General features: G+C 40.6%; 1 protein-coding gene across 1 annotated transcript in view; it reads left to right on the top strand.

Annotated features, from left to right (window-relative positions):
• Positions 1 to 21883, top strand: part of LOC121868826 (buccalin-like) — a 71868-nt gene extending 49985 nt beyond the window's left edge. The window contains exons 2-5 of the mRNA XM_042369793.1: positions 17325 to 17458; positions 17678 to 17785; positions 19671 to 19767; positions 20787 to 21883. Of these exons, the coding sequence (XP_042225727.1) occupies positions 17325 to 17458; positions 17678 to 17785; positions 19671 to 19767; positions 20787 to 21532 (1085 nt within the window). The 3' untranslated portion in view covers positions 21533 to 21883. The remainder of the gene's footprint in view (positions 1 to 17324; positions 17459 to 17677; positions 17786 to 19670; positions 19768 to 20786) is intronic.
• The last annotated feature ends 3006 nt before the right edge of the window (positions 21884 to 24889 follow it).

Here is a 24889-nt window from a genome sequence, read left to right as displayed (position 1 = left end):
CTCAAAGGTGGATACTATCGAAAACAAGACAGGTGAGATTAAGATGGTGGTGGTAGACAGGTGACAGTGATGTGGTGGTGGTAGACAGGTGAGATTAAGGTGGTGGTGGTAGACAGGTGAGATTAAGGTGGTGGTGGTAGACAGGTAAGAGTGAGGTGGTGGTGGTAGACAGGTGAGATTAAGGTGGTGGTGGTAGACAGGTGAGATTAAGGTGGTGGTGGTAGACAGGTGAGAGTGAGGTGGTGGTGGTAGACAGGTGAGATTAAGGTGGTGGTAGACAGGTGAGATTAAGGTGGTGGTGGTAGACAGGTGAGATTAAGGTGGTGGTGGTAGACAGGTGAGATTAAGGTTGTGGTGGTAGACAGGTGAGATTAAGGTGGTGGTAGACAGGTGAGATTAAGGTGGTGGTGGTAGACAGGTGAGATTAAGGTGGTGGTGGTAGACAGGTGAGATTAAGGTTGTGGTGGTAGACAGGTGAGACAACAGCGCTTTTGCTCGTCGTGGCCCACTTATGATGGTCCCCTTTGGTATACACACGCGCTAATAGTTTGTAAACAAGAGTTACGAAATAAGAATTTCATCTACGCTCTAAAGGTTCCTGAAGACCACATCCTTTACCTCTGGTCAATATAGGGAAGGATATTTGTGGCAATAGAAGCGGTAAGAGAAGAATGTTAGATTTGTTAGCTTGTGAAGATCTATAAAATGAAGACAAAATTGAACATATCAGAGGAATGACGAAAACCCGAATGATGAAGAAACTGTATGAAAGTTTGTATGTGTGTGTGTGTGTGTGTGTGTGTGTGTGTGTGTGTGTGCGGGTTTTATTAACTTTTCACTTTTATCAATCAGTGGATAGTTTCGAAGCAGTCCTACAATGTGAATATCCTGATGTTGTTGTATTTTTTCACTCTGATGAATAAATAATAAATAAATATTCTTACTGTATTAATCAGCGAGTCTTGCGGAAGTGTTCAAACTCAATCACTTGGAATTAGTGAACCAGTTGACCTCGCTTCTATATCCAATTTTTTTTATATTCACTGAAATTTCCTTCGCTCATCTAACTTTACTAAATTATTAACGCTTGTGTGCCATTTTCCTCTTCAACTCATTTACCCTTAACTCCATCATTAACATTACTCACCAGTAAGAGAGGTTACAGGAAAATCGTTGGGAATTTTTCACTACATAGTCCTTTCATGCTTGATTAAATCTCCAAACTCATTATCTAATCCTTTTCGACTTTGGACTTACAGTTATAATGATTACAAGCCACTCCTGAGACGAGCAGAATACACTTTAGTCACGACAATAATTGAACAATACTCTCCCAAAAATCTAATTATACCAGGTCAACCCAAGCGCAGGAGGCGGAGCCAATTATGTGACGTCATAAGCCCCTAGTCGAAGAAATCAGTAGTCGGGGAGAACTCATGTATTACCCAGGGCGAGACGCCCCACTGTTGTTAGAAGATATTCTTGCCAGATTTCCTAATTTTCTCACCCCCTAGCACACCATCTATCAGTTAGCCACTTTTTTTTATTATATTCCTATTATTTTTATTAAAAAAATATTATAATAATATTTAATAATCCTCTTCTTCTTCTCTTTATTATTATTTATGCTTTTATGATTTTGATGCCAGTATCAGTGTAAAAGCAATTAAGTAATCATAAGCATATGGGCTAGCTATTTATTGAGAGGGTGAGGAAGGAGGGCAGAAGGAATACAAGAATTAAATATAATAAAAAAAAATATATTAATTATTACAATTATCATCGTTCTCTCTCAAGCTATTGCAGTAAATCAGTGAATTCAAGAAGTATATATGTGTGTAGATACTTCAATTTATCAACATGGCCACTAGATGACTAGGTTGTGCAACAGTTTCAAGCAACACATAGGTACTCGTCTCTCCACATCCGGTTTCCTAAATGTTAGACTTTAGGGAATTATAATTTAAACGTTCCAGCAGCTCTCAAGTATTACCCTTCCTCCTGTTGCATCCTACATATTTGCTGCATGTATAATAAAATCCACTTTTTTTCTATTTTTTCATCCTTTGGAAATTGATGAAATATCAAACTTATATCATGTAGTCTGTGATTTGACATTCATCCATACGGCGTATTTATCAGGTATTGTCACAGACCTCACCACGAGGGCCAGCTGCTAACTGAGGTTTGACCCCGGGCCGCCGTATGACGTCATGCGCAGCAAAGGAAGAATTTCGACTCGAAGTGGGTTGACTTGGTTTAAATAGACTTTAAAAATCTCCTTCGTACTCGCCTCGTACACCCGTTTTCTCTGTCACTCTGTTCCTGTCCCCCCTTTTTTTATTTCCTCTTCAACACACTTTATTCGTAAAATGCATTAGTCACATTTAGTTGCCCCAAACTTTTTCTGTTTCATAATTCTGCTACTACTTTTACTAAATGTCACGCTAATCAAGTACTCTTACACCCGCACTTCATCACGGCTATAAATCTCATGACCCTGATCTCGCAAAAAAGTCGCTCCGCCAGCTTTACTGCTGTCCACTCTTGTTTAATGTCTATTTCCCGGTTAACATAGTTTCTTTTTGTTCGTCATCTCAGATTTGATTTTACTTTTCAACATCGTTGCATACTTTTGAGCCGCCGTTCTGCGACCATTGCTACCATGTTCTCCAAAAGCACTAAAATGTTACCTTTATACTTCTGTTTTAAGTCAGTCTTATTTAACGTTCATCTTTCAATCACTCTGAATCCTACCGCCAATCACTTTCAAAGTTTATCGTGACTTATACAACATAAGTACAGTAGTGTGTATTCTTTCTCACTCGATTCTAATTTCAAACAGTTCTTTCAATCATACTCAAGCCACAGTCTATCTTACCGTCCCATATTTAAAGCTTTCAACTCAATAATACAACATAATCATATTTCAATTTAACATTAATCTCAACGAACGACGTCCATAGTGTGATATTAAGTGGATACATTTGTATACCACCTCACCTCCGCGGTTGCTGGAGGATCGGCTTTTTTCACACTTCATTTTTCTAACATTCGCGGACTGAGATCCAATTTTTCTTCTGTGGAGCACCATCTCTTCCCCCGATCTCTTACTACTCTCGAGAACTTCAACTGACCAAAGCAGCTTCACCCAAACTTTTTCAAGTCTCTAACTACCTTTATACCTACTTCCGTTCTAAGGGAGATGTACGCCTACTACCTTTTGTACACCTATAGCCCGACTCACGGATCTTGAATCTCCTCTTTATGATGTCATCTGGCTCAGCTCTCCTACCTACTGTGACTCTTTTCTTTGTTTCCTATATACTGTTCTCCCAACTCTACCTTCTTTCGAACTCTTTGACTATCCCTCACTTCTTGCCATAGTGGTACTATCCACACTAACACCGAGATCCTCTGCTAGGGGATTTCAATGTACATCACAGAGTGGCTTGGCTCAGCAGGAGATGACCCCGGTGGAGCTAGAGCTCTCTTTTCCCTTACTAAATGATTTGGAACAAATAATCAAACACCCTACACGTTCCTGATCGACACGATCAACTTGCTAACATTCTTGATCTTTGTTTTACCTCTAACCCTCACAATATCCATACTCAATTTTTGCCCCTTAGGGTCTTCTGATCACAACCTTATTTTCTATTAAATCAAACTGGGCACGACCACCTCCCTACCCCTAGAAACGTCCTTCTGTGGCACTATCGGAGGGCAAGCTGGCAATCCTTGCGAATTCACCAGCTTTTCCTTGGTATGAATGTTGCTTTTCCGCTCGGATGCCTCGGTATGTGCTGTGGCGGCCTGCCTGAGGTTACTCCGGGCAGTATGGAGTGCATTTGTCATCTTCTACCAAAACTTTCACATTACAATCATGGTTTGATCCTCCTGCTCTCTCTTGCTTGCAGGGTGAGGGGGAATGGGGCATATCGACCTATAAGGAAACTATCTCCTTCTCTATTACCCACACACCTCTTTCATTACTTCTAGGAATCGTTGTAAGGCTATTCTTCGTAAGGCCGTGATTTTATTAAAAAGAAAGACCGCTGTCTGACTAATTCTTCCTCTAGTAAATCCTTCTGGTCGTAACCAGAAAGCTTATCTGTAACAACTTCTGCACGCCTTCGTTTCCTCCCCTCTTCGTCCCAATAACTCTATAATAACTCTCCCTGACAAAGCCAACCTCTTTGGCACCTTATTCTCCTCTAATTCCACCTTAGACGATTCCCTCTATCCTCCTACCCTGCACTCCTACTGAACCTATGCACTTTCTATAATCTCCACTCGCAGGGTTGGCGGTGTATTATCAGGTTAGATGTGAGTAAGGCGCATGGACCGGACAGGAATACCCCTCGTGTTCTGAGGGTGTGCTGAAACCCTGGCCCCCTGTGCTTGCTCGCCTCTTTCGCCTTTGCCTCAAAATCAAACTTTTCTTCTTCTTGGGGAAGCATGCCTTGGTTCAGCCCATCCCGAAGAAGGAGTGACATTCTAATCCCTCTAACTATCGCCCATTGCCCCTAACCATCCCCTCTCTATGATTTTCGAAACTATCTACGAACTCCATTTTCTCCGTCTTGTAGACGCCTTTCTCTTTTGTCGGATCACCAGTATCTGGCTTTTCGCCAGAGAGATCTACTGATCGATCTCGCCTCTACACACCCATCTTTGGTCATCCTCTTAGGGATTATGGGAAACTTTGTCGTGGCTCTCCGGCATTTCCAAAAGTGTTGACAGGGTATGGCACAAGTCTTTGCTATCTAAACTTCCCTCTTTTGGTTTCTCTCCCCACTTTGTGTTCTCATCTCTAGCTTCCTTGAGAACCGATCCATAGCAGTTGTTTGTCAGAGGATCGATTTCTCCTCCTTCTCTAATAGTGGCGTCCCCAGGTCTGTTCTTTCACCAACTCTCTTCCTTCTTTTTTATCAATGATTTACTTACTAGCTAATTCTATCCGACATTCTTACGCCATTAGTTCTCTTTATATTTCCTCACATTTCCCCTTCCTCCTAACTCTCCAAACTAGATCTGTTTCTAGAACTGATTTATTACTTCTATATCAACGCGGATCTGTGCAGCATATCTGAATAGGGAGGCCAAAACTTGGTTAAAGTTCAATAGTAATAAAACTCAATATTTACCAATTACACTTTGTAAAGACGATCTCCCGCAATTACATATCAGGACGCTATCATCTACAGAAATTCTGAAATAAATGACACATCCTTAGAGTATAACTAAAGCTGCCTCCCGAAAGTTAGGAATGCTGTACAGATGCCGCAGCTACTTCACCCTGAGCAGTTGCTCTAAGTATATAAAGTTCATTCGTCCTAACTTGGGTACTGCTCTCATATCTTGGGGTGGCTCTTCTTCTGTCCAGCTATTTGATAGGGGTGGAATCAAAGGTATTTTCGTCTTATTAACTCTCCTCCTTTTAGTCGACAATCTCTCTTCCCTTTCCTCTTCGCCCACGTATTTGCTTCACTCTCTCTCTTTTGCCGGAATTGCTTTAACGAACTGTGTTCGATTGGACTTGGCATCACACTGTGCCGCAGAGCAGGCCGTGGGTTCATAACACGTCTTGCCACGGTGCTCCCTGTTCTCTGTGGATGTCGGTCACAAGAGAATAAACCCCGTTTTAGTACCTCCTTCTTTCCTCACACAGCCAAACTGTGGGAATCTTTCACCTTCTTCTGTGTTTCCTTGCTCTTACAATGTCTCACTTTAAAAGCTGGTTTTCCAGCAAAATATTCGTTGTGTAGATTAATACAGTATAACCTTTTCTATATATATACAATTCTTTCCGTTCTTTTTTGCCCCCCAGGCTCCGTTGGCTAGGTCTGGTTTGACCTGCTTGGTGGGCTAATTCCCCGTAAAAAACTCTCAGTATTGGTATATTGCTTAATTCTTTAGCAAATTTAACTTGCTTTAACATGCTCACAAAACATAGCACTAACTACAGCACGTTTGTATTGTGTGTAGAACAATGTTGATGCCATCGTCGATCATAACTTGTTAGCCTATTTCTGTGGGAGGTGGTGGAGGAGGAAGGAGGGGAGTGACAACTAAAACAAATATAAGGGTGAACAAGAAATGGCCATTGGCTGAGTTATGTATCGCTTGAAAAATATCTTCATGTTCGAAATCCTCCATCAATTAGATCAGGAAGGACGGGCTGTGGGCTGACTAAATACAGTTAAAAATATCCCTCGTTCCCCCCTCCCTCTCAACAAGGTCGATGCGTTATTATGTAGCATTTCCTTGGTTGGAAACAAAACAGACTAAGCTAAGATCCGTCACTCATAAGGACCCATGACCCATACACTAATAAATAATGTCAAACAACGAGCCAACCTCTACGAATCAACTCTTGCATTCAGCTCTATACCGAATCCCTGTCATTTTTACACAATAATTATCTAAATTTTCTTAGCTGTCTCCAGCAACACATTACAACCAACAACAAGCTGCAACACAAAACAATACTGCAAACAAACACAGCACAAACACAGCAAAACCAGCGAGACGTTACCGCCGTTGATTCACGACCGTATAAAAACTATTCTACAGATTTAGTGTTTATTGAAGACCTGGAGGCTGGTGCTGTAATATACGTAAACTTATGTTATAAAGTACAAGTGATTCCTGACACACACGCACTTACACACATTCCTCCTCACCCTCCCCCCCCACACACACACACGGTCTCCCTTCCCCAACACTCATAACACCCTCCTCCTCCTCCAACACGCCAGGTATAATTTATGAGGCGTTCAATCAGCTGGGATTTCTAAACTTCATCTCTCATGACCGATAAGGTTTAAAACCACACCCAAGACCAACGTTTAATTTATAGTCGGACCAAGCCTCGTAATCCACTCTTAATGACTTCTTCGTGTTTTCAGATGAAGATTCTACAACAACAACAACAACAACAAAAGCTTTTTGCGAAAATATGCCATTAGTGATTGTGGTTCCCAAATTAAAGCGTTTCTTTACACATATTTTGCGTGTAATATTCTTGATTCTGCTTTGTGCTCTGTTTATAAGAGACAAACAGAGCAGTATGGGCTAATAGGCCCGCTGCAGTTTCCTCCATTCTTTTATATATATATATATATATATATATATATATATATATATATATATATATATATATATATATATATATATATATATATATATATATATATATATATATATATATATATATATATATAAAAGAATGGAGGAAACTGCAGCGGGCCTATTAGCCCATACTGGGCAGCCCCATTTACACCCAACCCCTATTGCTCATATATCCATCCAACCTATGTTTGAAGCTATCCCGCGTATTCGAGTTAATGATGATATTTGGTAACTTATTCCACTCGTCCACTACTCTATTTCCAAACCAATGTTTACCTATTTCGCGCCTAAATTTAAATTTGTCTAATTTTGAAAATTTTTTACGAGTTCGCTCCTGGTTGGATAGTTTGAGTACCTTAGCTTTCGTTTTTATCCAAGACATCATCAGAGGCAACTGAATTACAAGGACTGAGAGAAGCTTATGTACACAGGGTGACCTTAAAAAACATGAGGTCAGGTAAAAAACATGACATCCACTAATCCACACACCAACCACACTGCAAACACAAGAGGAGCTTTCAAGAAAGGGCGACGTAACTTGTTATGTTAAGTCAGGTAAAAAATATAACGAGACCCACTATTTATCTATCCTACATCTACCCTAAGTGCTTTCAAAGCGTTATTAATCTTGGACCACTGACAAATAAATTTATGTAAAATATTATAAGTTTTGTACTGACCATCACTAAGGTTTATAAAATTAATTTATCTAATAAAACTTGCTATAACTAGAAGTCTATCAGTGACACGATGATTTATACACTTCTAAACTGTTTTCCTAATCTAAGGGATGATTATTGTTCCTTATATGAACGACGAATGCACTGCTTTCAGATGCCGTCATAATATTGTGATCGTATCAATTAAATTCTGAGTTGCAATGCTTTCCCAGTCTGAGCTATTTAATTTCCATTACAATTGCTACATGGTCAGTACAAAACTGATAATATGTTACACAAATTTATTTGTCAGTGATCCAAGGTTAATAACGCTTTGAAAGCACTTAAGGTAGACGTAGGATAGATGATTAGTGGGTCTCGTTATATTTTTTTTTTTGACTTAGCATAAGAACATAAGAAAATAAGGAGTCTGCAATAGGCCGGTTGGCCTGTTCATTCAGCTCATGTAGAGAGTTACTACCACTCCCTATCATACATGAATCTATCTAGCCTCATTTTAAAACTTTCCAGCGTTCCAGCACTTACTACAAAGTTGCTAAGCTTGTTCCACGCGTCTGCCACCCTATTGTGAACCAGTTCCTTCCTATCTCCCTCCAAAACCTAAACTTATCCAACTTAAATCTGTTGCTACGAGTCCTATCCTGCTCGGATATTATAAGAACTATATCTATATCTCCTTTATTGATTCCTTTCACCCACTTAAATACTTTTATCATATCTCCCCGCACTCTTCGTCTTTCTAGGGAATGCAAGTTTAGTTTCTTTAACCTATCTTGATATGGAAGGTTTCTAAGTCCCGGAATCATTTTTGTCATCCTTCGCTGCACTTACTCCAGTGAATTGATATCCATTCTATAATAAGGACACCAGAACTGAAGAGCATAATCGAGGTGCGGCCTGACTAACGCAAGATATGGTTGCAATAAGACCTCTGCACTCTTATTACTTACACTTCTAGATATAAAACCTAATACTCTGTTTGCCTTATTTCGAACATTAACTCACAGTTTTCTAGGCTGTAGGTCAGGGCTTACAAGTACCCCTAAGTCTCTTTTACAAGTCGACTTCTCTAGGTTGATGTTGTTAAGGCTGTATACATTGACAGTATTGTTCTTCCAATATTAAGTAAGCTGCACTTGCTGGTGTTGAATTTCATTTGCCATTTTTCTGACCACTCCTGCAGTTTATATAAATCCTCTTGCAGTGCATTTGCATCCTGCCCTGAATTAATCTGCCGCCCTATTTTGGTGTCACCCGCAAACTTGCTTATGTCACTGCTGATCCCAGTATCTAGATCGTTTATGTAGATCATGAACAAGACTGGGCCCAGGACTGACACCTGGGGAACCCCACTGGTTACACAGCCCCACTCAGATTTAACACCAACTACACTGACCTTCTGTATTCTATTGGCGAGCCATGATTTTATCTAATTTAAAACTTTGCCCTCGATAGAACGAGCCTTAACTGTTCTCAGAAGCCTCTGATGCGGTACTCTGTAAAACGCTTTGCTAAAGTTTAAGTAAATAACATCGTAATTTTCGTCATTATCTACTACCTCAAAGACTTTCCTAAAAAACGTCAGCAAATTTGTTAGACAAGATTTTCCCTTTGTAAATCCATGTTGAGAGTCGTAGATTAATGTGTTTTTCTCTAAATGCGATTGGATGCTATTTGCTATAATTGATTCAAGAAATTTCCTCACTACTGACGTCAAACTAATCGGCCGGTAATTTGATGCTGATGCTCTGTCTCCCTTTTTGAATATGGATACTACATATGCCTGTTTCCACAAGTCTGGCACAACTCCCGTGTCTAATGATTTTGTAAATAAATTATCGAGGGGTCCGCTAATCTGTTCCTTACACTCTTTCAAAACTCGTGGAAAAATATCATTCGACTCTGGGGATTTTGTCTTCTTTAATTTATTTATCTTCTTAAGAACATCCTCTTTTCTGATAGTGATATTCTTTAATTTCTCTTCTTCATTTCCCCTAAATATCAGTTCCACCTCTGGCATTTCCTCACGAATTTCTTCTGTGAAAACTTATAAGAAGTAGCTGTTTAATGCTTTGCCTATTTTCTCACTCCCCCTGTCTCTGACTTGAAAGGCCCCACTAACATGACTAGTTGTTGCTGTGTTGTTGAGATTCTCGGATCGTAGTCCGACACGGGCCTGTAGGCGGCCCGTTTGGTGGTTCCGGCTGGAGCTCTTGCACCAGCCAGACCGGATTGGGTATTTTGGTATGAAAGGATACTGCAGGTTTACAAGTGTGAGCAGACCCTCGGTCAGTGATCGGAGCCCGCAGTTGCTGGGGTAGGATACTTCCTAAGTTATCTGGGTGGTGGGTATCGTGTGATGACCCAAAGAAGGTGGTGAATGTGGTTTGTTTGGGCTTTTCAGGTTAGAGTGGCCGCTTGTTTTGTGTGTTCTTCTTGGAAGTTTCGAATTCTGTTTCGGAGACTTTGTGTGACTTCGCACTCGAGGAGATAGTGTTCCAGTGCGTTGGCCGCTGGCTCCTGACAGTAGGTGCATTCCCTGACAACATTTCCGACCGTCTGCCAGGTGCACTTGGACCCTAGTCGTAGTCGATGAAGGCTAACTTAGGTTTGTCTTGGTGTTTTCTTGGCAGTGTATGGTGGTTCCCCTTTTGTAGCCACCAGGTACCATTTGGCTGATTGGGAACCAGCGTTGAATGCGTCAAGGAAGCTCCTTTGGATGTGGAGCTTGGTAGTCTTTCTGATGTGGTTCTTGATCTGTTGCACGCTTGCTGGAACTTGAATGTGTACGCTTCTGGTACGTGTGGCTGCCTTGGCTGCTTCGTCTGCCATGTCATTTCCCCCGATAACTACATGACTGGGAATCCAGTGTAAGACGACTGGGCGATTTTGTCTTTGGAAGTCCTGTAGCTGTGCGAGGATCGAGGTTATGATGTGGACGTTGTCTCTTGGTTGACTGTGTTGCAGCGCCTGCGTGGCCATTTTCGAGTCCGTGTGAATTATGATGGAATTGTTGTGTTCCGTTGCAGCGTGTTGTAGGGACTTTGAGATTGCTACCAGCTCTGTTTGTAGAGCGGAGCAGTCATTAGAAAGTCTCCATGGGAGGATCTGACCTTGGGTGTAGAAGGCCGCTCCGGATCTTTCATGTTTTGGATCCACCGAGCCGTCTGTGAAGTATGATGCTGCATCAGCCGGTGTCTCGGTGGCTATGGCTTCCTGAGTTATTTTGAGGTCCTCCTTCTGGAGGCTGGCTTTGCTATCACCTAGTTCGGTGAATTTGAATGTGACTGATGGAGGGCTCCATAGTGGTGGAACCACATAATCCCTGTCTCGTATGTCTTGGTTGCTCTTGATGAGTGCTTCTGCTTGCAGGTGCCTGATGACCTCGCTTGCCTCATGCGACCAGGTGGCCCCTTGCACTCTGTGGTCGAGGTGAAGGGAGGCACTGATTCGCGTTTTGGCAGTTGTGGGCTTATCTGATCTACAAATTTTGGCGAGGAGACCGGCTGTCACCTGCTTGACTCGTACTGCCAGGGGTGGTAGTTCAGTTTCCATTTGCAAATTGCAAATTCTGGTCCACATGGGTGCTCCGAGCATGGTCCTGAGAGCATTATTTTGGATAACTTCTAGCTTAGCTATCTAGTCTTCTCTCAGTCCAATGAGTGCTGGAGCACTGTAATCTACCAGCGATCTGATGGCGGCCGTGTAGTAGGCTTTGAGCACATGTTTGTTCGCTCCTGCGGTTGTGCTGGTGAGCGACCTCATTATGTTGTGTCTGCTCTGGTTGTGCTGGTGAGCGACCTCATTATGTTGTGTCTGCTCTTCGTCCTGTGCCTGAGATACTCGAGTTGCGGCTTGAAAGTGAGTTTCTGGTCGAACCAGATTCCAAGACACTGGTGTTTTGTATGGAGAGCATCATGTCTGGTGTGTCTGTGCAGATGGCCATCGCTTTCGACTTGGCTGGATTTATCTTGAGTCCAAGTCTGTTGCAATCCTCTTCTTTAAGTTGGAGTGCGTGTTGCGTGTCGATTAGTCTGTTTGCTCCTCTTACTATGAGCTGTAAGTCGTCTGCACAGCAGAGGAGCTTGGCTGTTTGTCTGAAAGGAAGTCTGACTAGATTTTCCATCAGGACTTTGAACAGCGTTCGACTAAGGATATCTCCTTGTGGGGTTCCGTGTTCGTGGGCCCTGTAGCTTGACGTTGCCCCCTGAAAGCGTACTCTTGCTTCTCTCTGTGTGAGGTAGTTCTGGATCCACCCCAGCAACCTTCCTTTGACGCGTTTTTCAGCGAGCGTCGTTATAATGGCCAATGGATTTGCTAGTTCGAAGGCCTTCTCCAAGTCGAGGAAGACCACCAAGGCTGGTTTGTTGTCCACTGTGCTGAGTATCTCGGCAATGTAGTAGCTTGTACCGGTGTCTCTATGTTTTCCCCACATGACAATTTCTGCATGACCTCAGTGGAAGGTATGATCGACTTGACGAGGATCATACATCCTCTTGTCAACGCCTGCGTAAAATGCCTCTTGTATGTCTTGTAGCCATTGAATTTGAAACAGTGGTTTTCTTGTAGGAGTGTTTCTTGAAGCAGTATAATGTCAAGCTTGTCCTTGGCTGCTGCTTCTTGCAGGAGGTGTTTCTTTTTTTTGATGCCCTGAGCATTCCATAATAAGGATGTTCAGGGTGCTGGTGTTTTCCACCACTGTTTCATCGGGGACTTCTGGTGATCTTCGATGGATATGTTCAGGTCTGATTCCGACTGGATCAGGTTCATATCCTCTTGTTCTGTGGTGGTTTTTGCCTTCTGGGCCGTGGTTCGGCTCAGGGGAGTTGAAACGTCCAGTTTCTTTCTGGGAGCTGTCGGTATCTTTGGTTCCCTGGTGGCCTTTATTCGGTGTAGAGTGTATGTACCTCGGCTGTCACTCGTGTGGGGGCCGGCATGGTGTCCTCCACTGAGGTGGCTGGGGCTGGAGCTGTGACGACTTGCCCGAGGACGCTCCCCATGTGTATTTGGAGCTGTGTAGGTTGGATCTTGTGGCCCAGTAGTCCGGCTAGGCCCTCTGCGAAGGTTGTCAGTACCTTGGCTGGGTCTGATACGTGTATCATTCCTTCTGGTGCCTTGGTGTGTGCTTGTTTTGTCTTTTTCGTAGTTGTTGTCATTGTCTGCTGCTTGGGAGGCTGAGGTGTGGGCGTAGGGAGGCCAGGAAACTTGGCTGCACTTTGGGTGTTGACCGGTTGAGGGGGTGGGCTTTGTTGTCTTTGCATTTGGGTTCCCCACACGAAGGTACTTGATGGGGCTGGTGTGCAGCGGTGGGGGCCGGTCTTGCTGCTGGTCGGTTTGCCTGGACCCTCTTTGTCCTCTCGGAGCATCCAGGGTTCCAGGCGTGGTGTTTGCCTCCACAGTTGGCACTCTTGGGGGCAATTTTTTTCCCCATTCTTCAACTTGGTGAGGCAGGAGTGTGTGACGTGCTTCTGTGCGCAGACGGCGCAGATTTCCTTGTACGTGCACCTCGTCTGATGGTGCCCGTATTTCTGGCATCTGAAGCACCGCAGGGGTTCTGGAACTAATGGCCTCACTTCGTAGATCCCCAGGTTTTGAGGTCTATGGTACTGGGGGGTGGACCGTAGTGCGTTATGAGCACTTGTTTTGTGGTGGCCGTCTTGTCGGTCGGGGGAGAGCATCTTTCGGCTTTTAGGATCTTCGGATGGTTCTCCAAGGGTTCGAGGGGTAACTCCTTTGGGTATAGGAGGACTACCGACTTCATCAGTTTTTAGGCGGGGTCCAGCTTGGTTGATGCAACGGTGGTAATGTTTTTTAGGTAAGTGCCGAGGGTGGTGGCGGAGTCCTTGTCTTTGGGGTGAATAATCATCTCCCCATTTAGGTTGGGCCGCTCTGAGAACGTGGCCAGTGGGTTTTGTTTCTCCATCTCTGTGATGGCGGCACATATCGTTTTCGTGTCCGTTTTCGAGATCCGGAATTTTGGCACTGTCGTTGGGGACGAGTTGGTATTGGATATGGGTGCCTTTTGAGCTGCTTAGCGGATTTCGTTTCCCGAAAAAGCACGTCGACGTTTTTCGTTTTCAACTTTCACCCAGTTGTCGTCCTCATTGGCGGTAACAGTGGTGGTGAAGTTGTTGGGGGCGGTGGCAGAGGTGTGGGTGGCGTTGTTCTTGCCCTTCAGGGCTTTGTGGAAGGCCTGCAGCTGGTCCGCTTTTTCTGTGCGGAGCCTGTCGTGGTTCGAGTCGTCAGGTTGGCTGTTCAGGCGGGGGTCGCGGTTAGGAGGGCGTACGCGCTCCATAACCGATGGATAAGTGGCGTTTTCTTCTTCTTTAGAGATTTTTCTGTTGTTCAGATCCTACCTATTCCGGTTGAGTAAGTAGCAGAGAAATTTCAACACTCCCCGCAGGCACTTGATGGCCGGGTGGTCGTAGAGTGGTTCCTGAGCTTCTCTCCCAGAGCCCCGTTTGGGGAAACCTACTTCTTAGTGTATGTGACTGATCACTTATAGACGTGAGCTAAGGATGATGATTGCTACCCTCTCTCCAGGTGGACCCGCACAATCACTGTTTTCCTGGAAAGGCTCGGCAGAGGGATGGGTTCTTGCTCCAACCCCCTTTCGTGTTCACAATCTCCTGGGAGGGAGGTGAACAGTTACAAGGGGGACCGCAGGACGAATATACTTTTGAGGGTGCAGGTCCCTAGGCCAGAGCGAAAAAGGGAAAAATAGTAGTAGAAGGAAAAGAGCTCAAACCACGTCGGGAATATCGCGCTATAGCTGCTCTCCAGCTGGAGTGTGGGTCACTCACACCACCAGTGGGGGGGGCAAACTAATCCTCGATAAACCGAGAACACTCGTGAGATGTTGTCGACGGTCCGGTCAGCAAAGTTGGCCAACAATGACAGCAGAGAAGGCAGGTCTTCACAGCTCCTGGTCCGGCAGTCGAATGATGACTAGTTACGTCGCCCTTTCTTGTAAGCTCCTCTTGTATTTCCTGTGGTGGTGGTGTGTGGATTAGTGGATGTCGTGTTTTTTACCTGACCTCATGTTTTGTAAGATCACCCTGTGTACATAAGCCTCTCTCAGTCCTTGTAATTCAGTTGCCTCTGAAGATGTCTTGAATAAAGACGAAAGCTAAGGTACTCCATTGTTTCCCTTTTTCCTGTGTGATTTTATCAAGATTTATCTTATCCACGTTTCCATTGTGAACTACATGAAAAAAAAAAAAAAAAAAAAAAAAATAAAAATAAAAATATATATATATATATATATATATATATATATATATATATATATATATATATATATATATATATATATATATATATATATATATATATATATATATATATATATATATATATATATATATATATATATATATATATATATATATATATATATATATATATATATATATATATTATTTCTTTTTATTATTATCTTTTTTCTTCTGTATTTAGGTACTTTAACTGCCGAGTTTTCAAGCCCCATTTATTAGACAAGATCACCTTACATATTATTATTATTTGTTGTAATGTATCGTTTCTATCCACAACAGATACATCTTAACGATTTACCTCATATAAAGATTGGAAACTCTTACCCTAAGTGAGTGTAGTCACCCAATGAGTTGGTCATCAGCAGCAGTTAACCACCATGACAGTGGCAAAGCACATGCGCATGATCCCTTAATTTCTATTTTCATTATCCTAATCCTATGCTATAAAAAAACTATCAACGGGGTTAAGAGACTGTTCCAGAACAAGTGAAACCAGTTAAGTAATGGTTAGTAAGTCTGCAAAGTGTTCCGTGGTTTACCCAACTACCACCTGGCAGACCGATGAGAGGTGACACCTGCTCTCTCTTTCTCACAGAACAAGTACAATACTTCCCTAACTACCGAGATAACAAGAAGAGTGTAAACACTACAGGTAACAAAGTCGCTACAGATCGTACGGTCACCCGGTGGCAAGTGGGAGATAAAGTACACCCTCACTGCTAGTAACAGTCTCACATTTACAATAGTCCCAGAAGAATTTATTATTAATTTAATTTTCCTTAATGAAACACCAATCTTTCCTCTGCTATAGAACCTAACTTGATTAAACGTCAACGGAGTTATAAAACATAACAATTCGTGGAAAATAGATTAAAGACACAGAGTTGTATTACATTTCTGTAATAGCTTTTGTAAAATACTGTTTAGTTAAAACTCCTTATCCCGGCATCATATGATGTACAGTATATTGCGTGCCATTACATAAAAGTAGGATGAAATATGTTGAATGTATTCCTGAGTGAAGTGGAAATATACCTACCAGGTGACAGTGCCTGGGACTTTGTGCCGTGGGATTTGTCACTCAAGGTTCAGTGTACTGTGAGTGTGTGAAGGACGACACTCCTCGCTCTCTAAAGATTATCATCAACTCACCCTATAAGAGTTTCTTAAGCTCAACTCTTCACCTACTTTAAACAAAGTTTTGTCTAACATTATTGTCACTATAAACTATTCCCAATTAGATTTTAAGCTGTAATTCCCTAGAGAAAAACTTCAAACCAATTCTACATGGACTAAATGCTCTTATCTGTGTGTGTGTGTGTGTGTGTGTGTGTACAGGTTTTCCAGGAAATATATGTATAAACACCCATATACTTAAAGAAAAACTAACTAAACGTGCCCTAAAGCTTTAATATTCCGTGTTTACCAGTGGGCTTGTTAAAAAATTACTTAAGTGTCACTTGATACACCCACGATGGGCAGTATGATAACTGGGTATTAAACTCACACTGGAACTAGCTAAGCTTACTCAGTAGTAAAGCTCCTGCCTCCCACCCTGCGCGTCCACGTTCAAGCCTGGCGTGTGGGTGTCAGCCTCTACAGTGTACATCACTTGACAATATAGGGTTGATGTCCTGATCCTCCCCGGCAAAACAGACGTTCCATAAAAAAATTATGATGTAAAATTTCTCGCAACATTTAATTAAACTTCTGGATTAAAATAAGATGTAAAAAATTAATCAAAATTTTCACTCTCACCAACACAGTTGTGTGCAAGTTATCATTCTTGAGATTTAATATATCGTACTGGTTAATGAAAGTTTTTCTTACTCACAAACTTACTTACAAAGATAACGCAAATAAAGTTAAGTAACGTTATGATAATGGCTTAAATATTTAACCAAATTTGTAATACCATCGCAGCAATAATCGTATGTTCATCCACACATATTGTTTGTAAGCCACCACTCGACAAAAAAGTTTCCTAGATGTTACTTAATCAAAATTGGTATTCATAGAGCTAGATGACGCAGTTGTTTTCCTATTACAAATAATTACCATAAAATAACTAAGCAGCTTATCTTCTAGAAAGGTAATCCCAAAATAAGTTTTGTTTACAGATGTTCTTCTGCCACCTTATGTACCGTACATAAGTCCCTACAGCTGACTCTAATCCTCCAATAAAATATTATTCTAGTGTGCGTTGCTTGACGTGTTTTCACCTCGACAGGCTTGGAGGACGAGTGGGCCGGGCTCCCTCAGGCGTCCTTCGCCCAGTATCCACCTGCCCTAGACGATACCTCTGAGGCCCAACCCCTCAGTCTGCTCTACAACATGTATCCCTCCGTCACCTCCGCAGACACGGTAAATAAAAATGTAGCAATACTCTTACTTTTGACATTGTTGCAAGCTTTCGTAACTCTCCTAGCTTCATGACAATTTTTGCAGCATGAATGAATGCACTGACAGCGAGAAATGTGTAGTAGCAAGGTAAAGCCATTTGGTCAGTCTCGGAATGTTAATTTTTAAAAACCTCCTTACACCAATTATATCGTCTCCTGACCTCTTACCTCCTTCCCACAGGTCCCCCCAAAGTCACAGGAGCTTCAATATAACAGTCAAGACACACCCAAGAGACTCTACTACTCCCAGCGACCTGGCAAGAGAAGCGTAGATCTCTACGATGACGAGGTGAGGAGCTGGCCGGGGAAGTCAAGGAAGGATGAAAATGGGAAGAGAAAATATAAAGTAGAGTAATTTAGGGATAAGCTAAAGTACGCTAGTTAAGGGAGAAACGTGATATGTGTAAAGTAACGCAGGAAAAAGAGAGTTAGGAGACGGCTGAGTTGGATATGACATTCCAAGGTAAGCTAATTGGGGGACGGACGCTAAGGGAAGAGGTTTATGACCATGGAAACAAACAAAGAGGGGAAGTTAAGGATAGTTACATGGAGTGGTAGTTAACGTAAAGACAATCATAAGGAAGGGACTTGCAAATTTACGACAAAGTTAATCAGATTACCACATAGAGCTGACACATAGAAGTAGGTATATATTCACTATGAAGAATTCAGTCACTAAATTTTGCTCATAACATGAGGTGTAAGAATGCAGCGAACAGGCTGATGAAAAAAAAAGAGAAGACTTCCAGAAAGATATAAAAATTACAGTGAAACTTTATCTTACCGGCATACATGCCTTTAAAACCAGCTAGGTGAAAAGAAAAACATACATTTTGTAAGTACCTAACTGGAACCATGACCCAAGACAGAAAAACAAATAATTTAGACGTTAGGAATATTAAAAAATGAATCCCTAATAAGCAATATTAATTTAAGTGCACAGTTGCCAGCAAAAGTTCTCCCACAGCACTGTGTACCAGGGCTGTGGGAGGATTTTTGCTGCCAAATGTACATATTCCATAACAAAAGAATTAACGTGAATAAAGTAACTAATATTCTAGGATGTGCGATATGGCGGAGTTAAAGTAATGTACTTTATTTTGATTATCAGAATCAAATTTTCTTCTCTTTATTCTGGAAGAGGTTTCATCATTTAAGACCATAATCACTCATGCTCATATTTACAAGTAGCGAAAGCCTGGCGTTTACAATGTATAGTACAGTAGTGGTGATTCTGTGGGCGGCGGGAAAAGAAGAAGTGCTCCTTAGGTACTCTAGAAAATACTGGACTATATTATTTTATTAAATAAGTTTTCACTTCTCTTCCGAAATGACAAAATACCTAGATTATTATTTTTTCTTCAAAATTCCCCTTTCCAACGTTCTCTTCCACCTAAATAATCCACCCCCATACACGCACCCGTCTCGATCCAAACCATCCTATCTGTACCCTCCTTCACCTTTATCCCTCTCCCCTCCACTCCCCGCCCTTTCTTCTCCCACTCGCTCACTCCTCCATTCCCAACATTTTCCCCTCCGGCTTCTTTCCCATCCTGCCATCTGCTTCCATCTTTTCCCTCCTATATCTTCCTCCACCCCCACCAGGCGACAGAGACAAGTCAGAAGCAGGAGGACGATCACACCAAAAGGAACAAGAGGAGTGTGGAGAACTCTCAAGAGGTGTGTGGAAGATAACTAATGATAACACTGAGTAATAACACCAAAAATCCTTTACGCATAAGAGGTCGAGAGAATAAGTACTGCGCAATAATAAAAGAGTAATCAGAAAAATGATATACTGATATGAGAGTGAAGTGAAATATCTCTTATAAGTATGTAGCCAAGACGTAGCGTGTGTGTTTTACTGCAACGCATACATGAACCTACCATGCACACACACACCCATACATATTTGCAAACTAACACATGCACACGTGCACGCACACACACTCATACATACACATGCAAACATTCTCAAAATCACATATGTATAACTACACACACATACACACACACACAGTGGGATTTGAACAGGTAACCGCATGTAGTATGTTACCAAAATTAGTCCAGATTGTTGCCAGAATCTTCAATCTCTTCCATCCTCCTCAGGAAATGCATGATGGTTTATTACAAATAAAATTAACAGTGGCACGTCTTCTGCCATGCCGTTACAGGATCCGGAGAGGCGAATGAAGCGACAAACTCCTCAACACGACAACGAACCAACTGACGACAACGACGACAGCACTCACAGGTGGTGGTGGCCCTTCGGTGAGTTATCCAGCACCATTTGAATCTCTTTCACTTGAACCATTACCACTTTATCCTTTTATCATATGAACCAACACCATCTGAATCTCCATCATCTGCACCTTTTATCACATAAATCTTTGTTGTCTGAACCTCCGTCACCCCAATCCTCCACCATTGAGCATAAACGTAACCCTCCATTAAGGAAACCACTACTTGAGCCTTCGATAATCAAGGGTCATCTGAAATTCCACTAACTAAGCCTTCCCTCCGTGAAACTCGATTCCTTGAACCTCCCTTTTCCTTCACACTACAACCCTCCCTTGCAATTTACGTCCCTTATCTACCCGTCCTTCATTAACGTCCTCACACTCACACATAATAATACCACACACACACACACACACACACATCATGCGTCCCAAACATCTCTCATAAACATAGAATTATTGCTCTTGCTATGTTGACTTTCATCTTATGAGTGAATGTATACAGTACTGTATATACTGTATGTGCGCTTGCATACTAGTGCTAAGGTTTTATATCGTAAACTTCAGATTACACTGAATGCTCTTTAAATACCCTGATTAAATTGTAGATAATTATTATGCTTTATCGACAAGATTAATGGGCCTAATAACATTCCCTATTAAGAAAACCACACTTGAATGTCTTTTATTTTTTCTTCTGAATTTTCGGTATAAGAAAAGCAACTACAGCAACACAAAACATATTAGCTTAAAAAATTTCTTTGGACCACTAAACTCCTTTCACTCAGAATTCCCAAACCAAATATAGCTTCTTTAGCACTTTTTCCATTTCTAAATCTATTTTGCTAAATTTTACTCTACTTAACATTATGCCGGTAAATATGTACTACATTTCTGTGTCCTCTTGCGGGCTCAGAACAAAATGTAGATAAGCTTATAATTTAGTTTAGCTTGTTAATAAGAAATTCAATTAAAAATAATTAAATCTTAAAATAATATAGTCAGTCTATAAACTATTTCTCAGGCAGCACTAACCCTTTGTATTTTCAGTTGCAGTTCGTCGGTCACTATTCTCACCTCGGTTGGGTAAACGTGGAGACGACATCACCAATGAAGAACTCGCTTACGACGACAACCTGGCCACCTCAGAATACCTCCGGGACGACAATAATGATTACCTGCCGGAGGAGTTGACTGAGGACGTTACAGAGATGTCATCACCCGAAATGTTGAGCGAGTCAGCAGCGGCGTTAGTAGGGAAGAACAGTGTATCGTTCATCCCGCGCCTCGGCAAGAGAGGTGATGGTTTCGCATTCTCTCCAAGACTTGGCAAGCGAGGTGCCGACTTTGCCTTTTCCCCAAGGCTCGGAAGGCGGAGTGAATTTGTTTTTTCATCAAGGCCGGGGAAAAAATCTGACTTTGCTTTTAGTCCAAGGCTAGGCAAGAAGGCTGATTTCGCCTTCAGCCCTAGACTTGGCAAAAGGGCAGACTTCGCATTTAGCCCAAGACTTGGAAAAAAGGCCGATTTCGCCTTCAGCCCAAGACTTGGCAAAAGGGCAGACTTCGCATTCAGTCCAAGACTTGGTAAGAAGGCCGATTTCGCCTTCAGCCCTAGACTTGGCAAAAGGGCAGACTTCGCATTCAGTCCAAGACTTGGAAAAAAGGCTGATTTTGCCTTCAGTCCAAGGTTGGGCAAGAGGGATTCGGAAGACTCCAGTGTAGAGTCACGGAACACCAAGACCCAAGCCTCTATCCCTCGTCCCGGTCGGGCCTACTTCTCCCCAAGGCTTGGCTAAACCGTTCGACTGCATTACTCATAATCTCCCATACTTTGTTCTTCCCTTACCTGTCCATTACCCAAAGTTATTTATCTTCCTATGAAAAGAGAGAGCAGACTATTACCATATTCTATGTAACTCTGAAACAGAGACATAAAGGCTATACTGTATGTTGAGCACCTGACTATGTTGGTAATGAATGACCACAAGCAACTGCACTGGGATCTTAGAGAAAGAACAATACCCGTACTCTTGTCAGTAACCTTTTATCTGTTGTATGTTTGAGTCAGGACTGTCATTTGTGTTTCATGGAACGCAAAGAATCAGCATATTGCTAAAACAAATGAGCCAATAAATATTATCTTTATATATCGTTGATTATCTGGATCACGAAACCAACTTAAAAAGACACTAGAGAAGAGGTTGTTGAGCTGCACGACGCTCTGACTACCCAAAATTATCTGTTGTTAATACTAATACGTAATGCCAACACTAATCAGAGGTTATCCTTGGATACCAGTTATTCTTACAAAGCTACACACTTACACACTGTCTTGCTTACAAATTGTATGCTGTAATTAAATTAATTATATTAACTCTCACTCTTTACCAACTAACCTCACAACCCAATTTCTATCCTACAATTTAATAACCAGGTCAAGTCATCACAACTAACTGGTGCCTAACTCTAACCAACTTCTCTACCCTAACAAATTTAACTGGCCTCACACATTAACTACCTGCTCTGTCCTAATAAATAGAATGGTTGTATTAATACAGCCAATAGTCCCCCCTTCTAAATGTACATCTAACACATTTTTCCTACACTTATAACACAAACGGTTACACAAATAACTGTCCCATAAAAAAATCTGCTTAGAATTTATAGCCATAAGGCGCCCTCACAGTCGTAGAAACCTATTAATTTTATAAATACAAAATACACCTTCTGCTCTTGCAACTGAAGAACTCACATATTATTTATTTTTCAATCGGACTTACAAACCGACTTGTTGTCTTCAACTGATCCTAAAAGAGAGACAAAACACACTAGCTATGACTGCCCTCGAAACTGAACTAAAAGAAATATATTATATTTTACCCCCACAATGCAATTTGCTGCCCCCACAACTTCAAAACATAAATTATACTCATGTATAAACTACATAACTAACACCAACTTTCTGTCTTCACAAATGGATTTTAAAAGCAAAAATAGAAACTCTCGAACCAATTGATACGGTACACTGATAAACCCTTAACCATACCCAAAATATATCTATCATCGTTAAGAATTAGAAATAGTTATGTGTTCTCGTGAAGAACTGACAATACAGTACAGGAAATCACTTACCTGACATGTATCCTGAAGTATGGGTGTTCAGGTGAAGTATCCGTCATCCCCAGATCGACGTATTCAGCTGGAATATATCTCTAGGTTAAATATAACTTAAATATATCCCAAAGTTGAGGTGTTCAGCTGAAATATATCCAGATCTTGAAGTACTCACTTGAAACACACCTGAGGTCGACTTGACGCAGTGGTGTTGATTGGAAACTACATGTTGGAGAGTAAGGGTTACATATATAAGACCTGAACACCACCGTAGGTTACAGGTTCGAACCCTCGCCAGGCTACGCTTTTCTGCAGTTATACATGTGAGTGAATAACAATTTACAGTAAAAACGGCAACTAAAAATTGGTTATTAATTAATAGGGATGTAAACAATGATTTAACAATATACGTTTTAACAAAAAAAAAAGATTAATAAATAATTAACAAAGAGATAATCAACAGTGAAATGATGATTGTGTAGAAGATACAAGCTCAAACTAGGTAATTAAGATGCATGATGGGAGCTTAAATGGCATGATAATAAGAGCGTAACCTAACCTAACGTTAACGTCGATAAAAGCTGACTTACGATATAATTTTAATTAACAGGCTATTAAGACCTCAATTGCCCTCCTATGAGCTTAATTGCCCTCATATTAGCTTAAATACCATCATATGAGCTTAATCACCATCACTTTTGCTTTCTTCTTTTCTTACGGGGATTAGCTCACCCGGGCATAGGTCACTGACCCACAACACGGCCCGGGGGCGAAAATATAATAGTAATAATAATAATAATAATAATAATAATAATAATAATAATAATAATAATAATAATAATAAATATAATAATAATAATAATAATAATAATAATAATAATAATAATAATAATAATAATAATAATAATAATAATAATAATAATAATAATAATATAATAATAATATAATAATATAATAATAATAATAATAATAATAATAATGATGATGATAATAATAATAATAATAATAATAATAATAATAATAATAATAATAATAATAATAATAATAATAATAATAATAATAAAAATAATAATAATAATAATAATAATAATAATAATGATGTTGACGATGATGATAATAATAATAATAATAATAATAATAATAATAATAATAATAATAATAATAATAATATCGACAACAACGAAGATAATAATCATAATAATAATAATAATAATAATAATAATAATAATAATAATAATAATAATAATAATAATAAATCAGTACCATATTATACGACTTTCAAATATATGGTGTAAGTACTGTACTTTAGAAAGAGAAAAGGAAGGCTAAGAAAAGAAATGTTTTTATTATTGTTTCCAGAAAGATACTTAAATGTTTTAAAATTCAAGTGTATCAAGTACTTCGGAACCAAGCGAACAAGGGTGTAAAGAAATAGAATAAATTAAATTAAAGTATCAGGTTTAGTAAAATAGACTTGAAATACTAACAGAAGACTTTCCTACTAGCCGACAGGGTTGATAGATGAAATACAAAATTATATGATTTTAGGAGAATGATATAAAGTTTGTAACGATGCCAGTCTTAGAGTTTGGGGTCTCAGAAATAACAATGAGAACAAAAGGCTTTCATACCTGAATTAAAAACAAAAAAATACCAAATGTCTCGTGTGAGTCCTCATGTTCAATATAAACGGTGAAATTGGATTCAGTACAAACGAAAGCATATTTGTTAATACCAATGACACTAGCATGATACTACTAGCTTATAACAACTCTAAAATAAAATAAAAAACACGAAAGCAAAACAAAAATCATTAAAATTTCTTGTTCAAGGCATTTTCATGTCCGGCAGAAGACGTTTTAATGTCATGTACATTACCTTAGACTATTCTAACGGTAGGTTATGATGAGGGGCAAACAGATGGCTAAATTAATGGGCAAAATAAACGACTCTTATACTCAACAGTTTACAAAATAATTATCAAAACAAATGAATATGTTACGGAAAAAACAAATGCCTGAAATAATCGACAGAACAGA

This window comes from Homarus americanus, unplaced genomic scaffold, assembly GCF_018991925.1.
Source record: "Homarus americanus isolate GMGI-L3 unplaced genomic scaffold, GMGI_Hamer_2.0 scaffold30535, whole genome shotgun sequence".
NCBI classification, from domain to species: Eukaryota; Metazoa; Arthropoda; class Malacostraca; order Decapoda; family Nephropidae; genus Homarus; species Homarus americanus.
The sequence above is the reverse complement of the archived record's forward strand: the minus strand, read 5'-3'. Positions and strand labels throughout refer to the sequence as shown.